This window comes from Pseudorca crassidens, chromosome 15 (genome assembly GCF_039906515.1).
Source record: "Pseudorca crassidens isolate mPseCra1 chromosome 15, mPseCra1.hap1, whole genome shotgun sequence".
NCBI lineage: Eukaryota > Metazoa > Chordata > Mammalia > Artiodactyla > Delphinidae > Pseudorca > Pseudorca crassidens.
The window spans coordinates 22,256,909-22,267,832 of NC_090310.1; the positions used below are offsets into that span (position 1 = coordinate 22,256,909).

At 45.6% G+C, this 10,924-nt stretch overlaps 1 protein-coding gene across 1 annotated transcript in view; it reads right to left on the reverse strand.

Annotated features, from left to right (window-relative positions):
* Nucleotides 1–3,969, reverse strand: part of LOC137207074 (acyl-coenzyme A synthetase ACSM1, mitochondrial-like) — a 47,601-nt gene extending 43,632 nt beyond the window's left edge. Inside the window, exons 1-2 of the mRNA XM_067706489.1 lie at nucleotides 3,393–3,969; nucleotides 123–379 (exon numbers count right to left, since the gene is read on the reverse strand). Coding sequence (XP_067562590.1) covers nucleotides 123–314 — 192 coding nt within the window. The 5' untranslated portion in view covers nucleotides 315–379; nucleotides 3,393–3,969. The remainder of the gene's footprint in view (nucleotides 1–122; nucleotides 380–3,392) is intronic.
* Between the last annotated feature and the right edge of the window lie 6,955 nt (nucleotides 3,970–10,924).

Here is a 10,924-nt window from a genome sequence, read left to right on the forward strand (position 1 = left end):
ACATAAGCTTTTCATGATACTTGTAGGCTTAGCCAGAAGCCATTCTTAGTTCTGTGCCCCTCAACCTACTAGGAGCAAGAGGTCGATCCTGTTCTCACCCCCCAGCATGGGTGCCTCCTTACCTTCTCCATTTGAGTCCAGTAGTCCAGTACATCACTTGCAAAGTTAAATTCCTCAGGTGTATCATAGTCATTCCATCTTGGGGCTCCAGCTCCCGGCAAAGACTGGCAGCGCAGGTACTGAGGGGAAGGGTAGAAGCCACAGCGGGATCTGTGGATGTCCCAGAGGACCCGGAACTTCATCAGCCATCGCATGGTGGAGCAGTCCTCAGGAAGCAGGCACAGAATTTCAGGCCACCACCTGCCTTGAGAAGAGACGGCTAATATGTGGTTCATTAGAGCAGGAACTTCTTCCACAAAATGAAGGCACATTCCTGGTTAACTGCTAGAGTGATAACTTTGTTTCAGCTCACTGGAATTTGGAAGGCACAACTTACCGATTTAGGTGGGGATTTCTCTTCCCAGATGAGGCCAAAAATGATGGGGAGGGGCTATAGCTACCAGGTAAGGTTGGCACATATTTCTGAGGGTCTCCTTCTCTTTTTGTACCCCCTGGGATGGCAGCCATGTGGTCATCCCCTTTCTGGTAGAAACTCATCATTTTGAAAGTCCTGTACCTCATGTTATCCTTGCTCTGGAGACCTCTCTTCCCACCGAGCCCAAATGTATGGTTCTCATGGAAACTAACGTATTTTTAGATGATTCCACCCCCTGTTCAAAGTTGACTGGTCCAGAGCTGAGCAGTCATTTCCCATGATTTTTTAATCCAAACTGGGCTAATCATAATCCTTCTCCAAAATCTGTGTGTGTGCTTGTTACCAAAGGGTACATAAGGCAGTCTCGCCTTGGTGGAAGCCACGAAATGCACACTTTGGAAACTGTCGGTGGCTATAATTCCTGTCATGTGGAGATAACTGCTCTGCATGAGTGAAGAAAACAAGGAAGATTTCAGAGACATGGAAATAAGGGGCAGAGAGTATCTCAGAGGCATGCAAGTCTCTGGTTCAGAACTATTGTTCCTGAGGCCCGTCTGCATCTCTACTCCTGTCTTGGTAATATCCTGTCCTGAATTCTATGAGCCAACAGTTTTTCCTGCCTGAGATTGGGTTTCTGTCACGTGAGACTCTAAAAATACTGACAAATATGCACCAGCACACTCAGGACAGAGGAGGCTAATATCACAGCACCTTCCTTACTGGCCTGGGATCTGGCCTCGGGGTTTTCCCCAGGACAGCATTCCAGGTAGCTATTACCAATCCATCACTTGACCTGTGAAATAAAGTTTCTTTGCCACTCCAGATCCCAACAAATGCTTCTAACATGGGAGCAGAACGCTCATTTATTAGGATGCTTCTTGAAGTTTGACTGTGAAAATTGGCTTAAGCTAGAACTTCTGTTTTGTGAGAAGAAAGCCACTTCACAGATAGCTCTGAGGTTCAAGCACTTCATCACTGCAAACAATTAAGCCTCCTCCCCGTTTCAGCAATAAGATAATACTGTTTGACAAGAGACCCATAAAAGAGATCAATAAAACTTGACTCAATTTATTTTCAACCTGTTTAGACGCAATAACCAAACCCCAATTAATTCTGCTGCTGCCCTCGGAACCCTGCAACTGTCTGCAGAAAAGAGGACAGATAATGGGAAAGCTTCATCCCTTAGAGTTTCCTTGTCTGTGTGCATCCTTAGACCACATGAACTGAAGTATGTCCCCTTCCTTCTTAGTGCCTGTCAATAAACAGTACTGTCTTTTGCTCAGAGCACTTAAGGGAAGAAAGACCCTAAGATAACCAGCTGGCTCAGACGTTTGACCCTCATCCTTTGGAGGAAAAAATTTGAATTGCCAATATTTAAAATTTGGGAGATTTCATTTAAAATGTGAATTGAAGATTTCTCTTGAAAACTCAGAAGGCCTGGCAACACTGGGCCTTTATTTCAACCTGGCACCAACTGGTTGGAGCTGAAAATTAAATGGAATGTTGTCCAATTCAACAGGGTTTCCACTACTCCCTATGTTGTTACAGCTACTTGCTACTGCACTTACTGTACCTATCCAGCTCTTGTCGACATTTGAGCTTAAAACCCCCATTCTAGGCCAACATGCCAAGAGGGACAGGGATTTCCCCAAGGTTTCAAGGCAAGTTTAGTAGCAGAGCTAGTTCTAAAACCTGCTTTTCCTGCTATTTTTTCCAACACATACCTCTCTCCACAGGCATGAGCTCATTGAGAGCAAGAAACCAGACTCAGTTGCTATTTTTATACACAGGTGTTTACATCACTGCAGGATCCTCCTTAAAATACTCAAGGACAGTGCAAACAACTCCTTAATAAGTGGCTAAAAACCAAAACAACACCAAGAGAAATAATGAGGAAATTAATTAATCCTTTATTATGGGCTGAATTGTGTCCCCTCAAAATTCATATGTTGAACTCCTAACCCTCAATACCTCAGAATGTGACTGTATTTGGACATAGAATCTTTAAAGAGGTAATGAAGTTAAAACGAGGTCATTATATGGACCCGAATCCCATATGACTGGTGCACAGTGCCTTGAAGAGTTCTTGCAACAGAGCTTTGATTTCACAAGCATTTGGACTGAAACGCTGTTTATTTTATGAGGCACCATCCTTAGCGTGTTATAGGGGATCCTAGAGCTACAGAGCCAGGTTGGGCTCCACTGGGTACCAGCTGAGTGATCTTGACCACCATTCATGTCTCCAAACTTGAGGGCATCGTAGTAACACCCACTATCTGGCTTCCACAAGGATTAGCAAGATAGTCAATATAAATCACTTTGCCAGCACTGAGTCTGATACAGAATAAGGGCTCAGTAAATGTTGAGGTGCCTTCTAACTCCCAGCAAATTCTGAGGCCAGCCCCTTCCATGTTAGATATAAAAAAGATATTTTTTAATAAAAGGCATTCACCTTATATACTGTGAACAAACTTCTGCATAATGGAGTTTTCTTTCCAGTGTCTAACTTCTGGGTCTTTTTTGCCCCTCTCGGTACCCTCCTCCCACAGCCCACCACATTCAGAGCTGTCTAACATTAAATCAATCACCCATGTGCCGGCCATGGTGCTAGGCATATCACATGTATATTCCCATTGAGCCCTCTCTCTCGATATCACCATCCTCATTTTGCAGTAAAGGAAAAGAAGTGTCAGAGAAGTTACAAGATATGCTCGAGGTCTGTAAGTGGCACTGCCAGAATTTGAAATTGGGTCTTCAGATTTTAAGTTCAGTATATACTTTACTGCCCTGTGGCAGATAAACACACACATATAAACACCCACCCACCCAAAGAAGCTGTCATTCACCTCCATCTTACCTGGTACTGTCTAGGAAACACTGGGGTTAGGTCTTGGATGGGGACTTTGCGGGTTCAGTTCTCTCTGATCAGAAGTTCAGTTCTCTCTGTGCACACAACAGAACCTGGTTCCTGGCCACAGCTGGGGTGGAGAACTTGGCAGGAATTGAATGATTCAGAAGGGGGAGGAGATGCTCACGTATAACAGGTCAGAAAGCAATCACAAGCCCTCATGGAGAGAAAATCGGTTAGAAAAACTATATAACGTAATCTCCAGTTATGGTAGGGAGGCCTTGCAGTGTGAATGAACAGATACAGCCAAATGGAGCACTTTCACAAGTTCTCTGTAGCTAACCTGCTCCCCTCTCCCAGTCCCAGGTCTCCAATGTTCTCGTTTCAATGACAGTCAGGTGGCAGCGTTGCCTAGTAGTTAAAGCCTGTGATCCGAGGCAGAGAGATTTGGGTTTAAGCGTTAGGTCTGCCGCTTACGCTCTCTTTGACTTTCGTGGACCTCCTTTTTCTACACTTCAGTTTCCTTATCTATGAGATGGGAGTGCTAAGAGTGACACCTATTTCCTATGGTTGCTCTTTGTTGTTGTCACTGTTAGTATTAGATGAAATAATTCATGAAACGTACATAACACAGTGCTTGGTGTAATCAATGTTGGCTGTTTGTACTAACGTGGAATTCTAAGAGAAACAGTGTGGTGTACTGGCAAGGTGCAGGGTTTTTGGAATCCCAAAGTCTCGAGCTTAAGTGCTGGCACAGACACTTATAAGATGGCCCATGGCAAGCCATTTACCTCTTCTAACTTTTGTCTTCTCATCTGAAAAGTGGAGGAGTGGGTGGTTGTTAATAAGATTTGTCCCACGGGATCTTTGAAAGGTTTGCACAATGTAAAGTCTGCAGTGTGGCTGGCCCAGGCACGTAGACACTGGGTTGACATTGATGTTGCACTGGATAAGTCCAGATCGTCGCAAGTAGTGGCTTGTACTGTTTGTTTTCTTCTAGAGCCATTTTGGGGAGTTGTAAGGGGATGGGGGATGTCTAGTATCCTGGTGCAACTTTCCCAGCACCTTTTGCCTCCCAACCTCCATTGAACCAGGGAGAAAAATACCTCTGCGCAAAGCCACCACCAAAGACCGCTGGAGACAGCTAGAACACCCCTGCTAGGGCTGAGGGGCAAGCCGGGCTTCTGAGGGGTGGGTCTTGCTCTTTCTGGCCAATGCATTCATGGTGAATCCTTGCTCAGGACAGACTCTTATTTTATGGAGAGGAGCAAGTAAGAAGGCAGGGCTGACTGACTGGCCATAGTGAGCTAAAGATTATGGAGTACAAAACACTCTGTTACTCAAGCAGAGGAGGCAGTCACTTTTGAGAAGAGAAAGGGGACAGGAGGATCAGTGCATGAGGTGCCCTCTGGATCTCAGTAGATCTCCCGTGTGGAACTGTAATACCAGCATTGTGGTCAAGAAGACAGGCTCTGGGGCCAGGCAGCCTGGGTTTCAGCCTAGCTTTTATCTGTTACCAGCTCTGGGACACTGAGCGAGTTTATTATCCCTTCGTCCCTCAGAGACAGTAGAATTCTCTAAAGATTCCATGTGCACGTCTCTCTCATGTCCAAGCTTCTTCTATAGTGAGGGTGAGGCTATTGAATTCCACTTTTGGACAATGAGCTGCAGGTGGAAGTGACACAAGTCACTCCTGTTCTAGGGCATTTAAGAGCTGGTATGAGTTCTCTAATCTTCTCCGGCCTCAATTGTCCTGGTAACTGTGTGGGGAGATAGTAGCATCAAAATATGGCAGAGATCCTATCAGCCTAGTTCTGATAGACCCTAGTAGGGCCCTTTCTGCATTACACGTTTCAGATATCACATTCTGTCATACCTTCTGCGGGGCTTGCTGGGACATCTGGACCTCGCAAACCCACTGTGGGACAGGCTCTATATCCAGCTCACAGCCCCAGGGGTCTCTGTTTCTCTTCTCCCAGGATCCTCTTCTTTCCAGAGTACCTGGGCCCTGGAGGGACATGGACGATAGAATGATGCCCATGGGTGGGTAGAGAAGAATGACTGAAAAAAGTCATGACTCCATCAAAAAGCTGGATCTTAGAGTCTGAAAATATACCTGCTCTTCTGAGCAAATGCCCCTGCCCTGCTCACTCCTCCCCCTCTCTCTCCTTTTGTAGGCAGACTGGCTCTTTTGGTGGACTGAAGTTTTACTTAAGGGTAGCTAAAATTAAACAGCAAAGTTAATCAGCCCTTTCATTGCTCTCTTCTACCTTTCTGTTATCACATCCTGCCTCTTCTGAGTCTTCTTTCTCAATATTGATTATTGGATTCTCTTCCTCTTTATTCTATTAAAGTATTGTTGTTCTCCAAGGACTCATGCACACCCAACAGTTTCTCTCATTCCATTTATTCCCTCTCTCTCTCTCTCAATAATTTCCTAACCACATTAAAATCTTTACTTCCCCCAGAGTTCAAACTTAAATATGCAGCTGATTACTAAATATACACTAACCTCAGTATTTCATAGACAGCATAGATAAATTATCATGACCACAATTGAATTCTGTGTTCCTGCCTCCAAACTTATTCCTCTCAGAGTCTTACAACCACCTCTCCCAGTTTACTTAGTCAAACACCTAGACATCACACTTCTGTGTCTCCTTGCCTTAACCCTATCTGCCTTACTTAGTCACTAAGTTACCAGGTTCCAAGAAGAAGGAATTCTTCTTCTAAGCATTTCTCAAATTCTCCTTTAATACATTTACCACTCGGTTACCAAGCTAATCATTTAGAAATAAATTGTTGACTGAGTTCATTACTGTCCAGATAATGTCCAAACTTTTTATCATGTGATATAACGACCACCTCTTCTGACATTGCACAACTTGAACCTGATATTGAGGTAATATTGAATGCAAGTGAGGTGACTATCTTTTTTCAGGGTAAGTTCCTCCTTCTATCTACAGATAATTGTAGCACTAAGACCTGGAAGACCTGTCTCGGCCCCTAGAGATGGCAGACTGCTTTTCCCTGTGGACTGTCACTCTCCTTGCTAGCCCTGACTTCTAAAGATTGGTTAGTGCCAGTAGGTTCATGCTCCAACCAGGAAGGGAGAAGCAGAGTTCACATTGGCTTGATGTACGTCCTGTCCTCTCACTTCCTTTAGCCCTTTCCTCCACCTGATTTCCCTCTTACTCTCAGTCTCTTTTAATGATTCCTCCTCATTTCCTTTACTCACACTCACTCCATACATGATCTCATCCAGTATTGTAGCTTGAACCCCAGCTGCCTTGCCGATGACCGTACATGTGTCTCCAGCCTGGATCTCTCTCCTGCACCCTAATCAGCTTGACCTCTCTCCTCAGATGTCTAACAGGCCTGTCAAACATGCTTTGTCCAGAGCTGAGCACCTGATCTTCTCCCCCTCAGCGAAGCATCCCACTCCGCCTGCCCCCTTGGCCATCTCAGTGAATGTTACCTCTTACGCAGCTCTTTTTGAGTCACAGGGTCAGAAAAACAAAACCCTTTCCAGATCATTGAGTGGATAATATAAAAACTCAGAGTGGAACAGTAACTTGCTTAAGGCCACACAGAAAATCAGTCTCCGGCCCAGGCCTGGAACCCTAGCCTCCGGAAGGGTGGCTCATGCCCAGGCTGCTGACTTACAGTGGATTCTCGGGCACAAAGACTAGAGCTGGAAATCAGAGGGCTCTAAGCTGCTGAGACAGACTGTGTTCCAGGAACACCCACCAAAGGAAAAGCATCTCAGGCCACCTTGGCTCCTGTATCCTCGCGGATGGGGAAAGGACCTCTGATGCCACAGCGCTTCCCCGCCCGCTCCCCTGCACCCCGTGCCCACTCTTAGAGAGTTATTCCTTCGACGTGCTGGCCACCAGCCATGCAGCTGCTAAAAGAGCCCCGTGACAGGCAGGAATGGGGACTTCCTAAAAACAGATGTCTCTGTTGGAGGCTCACAGGCCGGGGGCAAGACGAGGGTGCCGGTTACCTGGCAGTGACTAATTGCTGAGGACACGAGTGACAGAGACCCACGTTAGGGGACATCTAGGGAAGCCAGAAGGGCTTAAAGATCCTAGAAGCCAGGGTACAGGGTCTGGCGAGACAAGAGAAGAGATATATCTGGAGAGGATACCCGAAGCAATTTGCTTTTCTCTGGGCAACCCTAGAAATAATACGCTTGAGAAACCTGTTTATGTAGAGCAGCAGCTGTGTCCTGGGAAGAATTCCAGACACTTTCTGGAGAAATTCATAGAATTTCACCACCTAGCCCCTCCAGTCCTAAAGGTATCCATCCTTTCTTAAATACCCCTGCAAAAGGTATTTCTGAATGTCTCAAAATCACACAGTCATGAGACTCAACTGTCTTCTAGGAAGTTCTCCCCAATGTCTGCCCTAAATCCCTCTTGCTGTCACTGCTCTGTGCCCTCTCACTACCTACTGACAGAGAGGCTTCAGAGAACCAAGACCATGAGGACAGCTGTACAAATCCTTCCCTTCTTTCCAGTCACTCCCTTTATTTTGACCTATTTGCCACAAAGAGTAGGAGAATACCTAGAGTGGAGACCTAGATCTTGAAGAATAAGACACCTGAGTTGCTGTCCCTGCTAAGGCTCTGTTTAAGAAATAGTTGAAAACGCTTGGAAAGGGAGATGAGGCTTTCTGAAGGAATTTGACGGCAAGACATAAGAATTACCTCCTTGTCAGTTCTTGGAGTCTCTTGAGAATCTCAGGCTCTCTATGGGTCTACCAGGAACCCTGAAATGGTCAGCTGTTTCTCCTGTTGCTTCCTCTCCTTTTAAAGGCTCCCCACTCCGTCTTGGGTGTCTATCAGAGACATCAAGGCCTCTCACCTCTGTTTCATTTACTTCCGTGGGTTGAGGAGGGATTTCACCTTGTCCCATGCATTCCTCCTCACTGCTGCTCTGAGTGCCTTAATTAATTGCCTCTCTGCCTGAGATTGGATTTGTGCTTTCTTCTGTACCAGTCACCCCCTCTTCTGTGTACAAACACCCTCTGGTTTGTCAGCTCCAGTGGTTGGCAATCTCTTCATTCATGACTATGCAGTAGGATTCATGGTTAAGTATCGGGGGCCTGAAATTTGTCTAGATTTGAACTTGGCCTCCTCTATTACTGAATCGTGTGCTCTTGAAGAAGTTCTGTTGCCCTTGCCACGCCTCAAGCCTCAGTCTTCTTATCTGAAAATGGGGGATAATTCTAAAATACCTCTTAGACGTGTGAGGATCGAACATAATGCACGTCAAGCATCCAGCACATGAACATGTTTACAACATTTCTAGTATCAGAAATTGCTAACCTCAGCTGCTTCTGGAGAGGGGCACTAGTTTGACCTTGAAACAGGTCAAAGTGTCCTTTTTTTTTTTAAACTTACTCAAATTTGAATTTTTATTTACTTAAAAGTTTTCATAGTTAAAAACTAAACCAAATGCATAGCACATAGTAAGCACTTAGTAAATCACAATGGGAGAGATTTGAAGGGGAGTCTTTGGACTTAAAATCACACAGCAGCCTGGGCAGCGGGCCTGGGGTCATTGACCTTCCTGCAGACCATGTGGATGCAAGAGATTTGAAGAATGAGTGTCCTGATCCTGGGAACAGTAGTTAGGGTCCCACGAATGGAAGGGAACCTAAGAAAAAGTCATTTGTCCTCCCAGAAATGGAGGCAAAAGGACCTGCCCGATCATTTGGTTTAGACCTTCTGGAGCCAAGTTCCCCATGATAAGCCATGGAACACTGTCTTCCCTGGAAATATCTGTCCCTGTCAATTAGCCAACAAATATTTATTGACTGCTGCTCTCAGATGGACACAGAGGTAACCAAGACAGCTCCCTCCCAGTGCGGAGGTGAGACAGCTAATAACATGTAAAATGATTAAGTTCATTTTAGATACTGTTAAGGATAGATCAGAGGTCAGATAGGTCACACCTCTACTCATCACCTACCAGTGAATCCTAATTTCATGCAAAAGAAATGGCAAAGTATTTACCACACCATCCAAGGCCCCACATGGTCTTCATACACACTCCCATCCTCTGGCTTTATGTTCTGTCCATTTACCATGTTAGACCTGCGCGGTCTCCTAGGAGTTTCGACTCGCCCAGGAAACAACAAGAGTCGGAAGTCGATGCAAAACGCAAGAGGTTTATTGAAGGCCGGTGCACCGGGGTTCCTTGGTCCTCATGCAGGAGGTCGAAGAAGAAACCCTTTTGGGCGCGAATATGTCAGTTTTATAGGTTCCCACTTCCCCGTATGTAAATTATAGATTTGGTTGTGTTCTCCTGCTGATTGGTCCCGGCTTAGGCTCGGACCAGAGAGGGAACTTGTCCCCAGCTGCCTGATTGGTCTTTGACAGACACCCTTTTTTACATTTTGTTATCTCCCTCCTTCTCCCCAGCTGCCTGATTGGTCTTTGACAGACACCTTTTTTACATTTTGTTATCTCCCTCCTTCTCCCCAGCTGCCTGATTGGTCTTTGACAGACACCTTCTTTACATTTTGTTATCTCCCTCCTTCTCGGAAGGGGGCCGGACATCCTGGAAATTCACCCATTGTCTAAGAAGCCCCTATTGTCTGGAGAGTTCTTAATCATTAGCTGGAACAATGTCCCTCGAGTCCCACAACCACTCACTGCGGAAGAGCCCCACTGGCCTCCTGTTCCTTGAAGGCACGTTCTGCCTCAGGACCTTTGCATGTGCTGTTTCTTCTCAGACTACTTTTCTCTGGTATCTGTGGATAACCCCCTTCCTCCTTCAAATCTTTGCCAAAGATTTTTGTCACCTTCTTTGTTACCTTGACCGCCTACTTCAAATTTCCAGCCACTGGTTCTCCCTCCCCACATTTACACAGTATTATTTTTTCCTTAATACTCATTGCTTTCTATTACATTATAGAATTTACTTACACATTATTTTTTATCTGTCTCTTTCCTTTAGAATCTAAGCTACATGAAGACAGAGCTCTTTGCCGTGTTTTGTTCATTGATTTAGTTCAAGAACTCTGTAAAATATCTAGCACCGAGTAGGTGCTCAGTAAATATCTGGATTAGTAAATAAGGGCTATGAAGAAAAACACAGACTGACGTGTAGAAAAAATGTAGAAAAAAGACAACACACGCCTTGGGTAAAAGGCAGGGCTGGGGAAGAGGAGCAGCTCTAAGCTGGATTTAAGTTTTGATTTAGTTTGGACTAAACATTTTTTTTTTTTTTTTTTATTTGTGGTACACGGGCCTCTCACTGTTGTGGCCTCTCCCATTGCGGAGCACAGGCTCCGGACGCGCACGCTCAGCGGCCATGGCTCACGGGCCCAGCCACTCCGCGGCATGTGGGGTCTTCCCGGACCGGGGCATGAACCTGTGTCCCCTGCATCAGCAGGCGGACTCTCAACCACTGCGCCACCAGGGAAGCCCTGGACTAAACATTTTAGTACCTGAAAATGAGGCTTGAGAAGGAACAAAAAGATAAGGGATCTGCCTGAGGATATACAGTCCTTTGGGTGAGGAAGAGAGA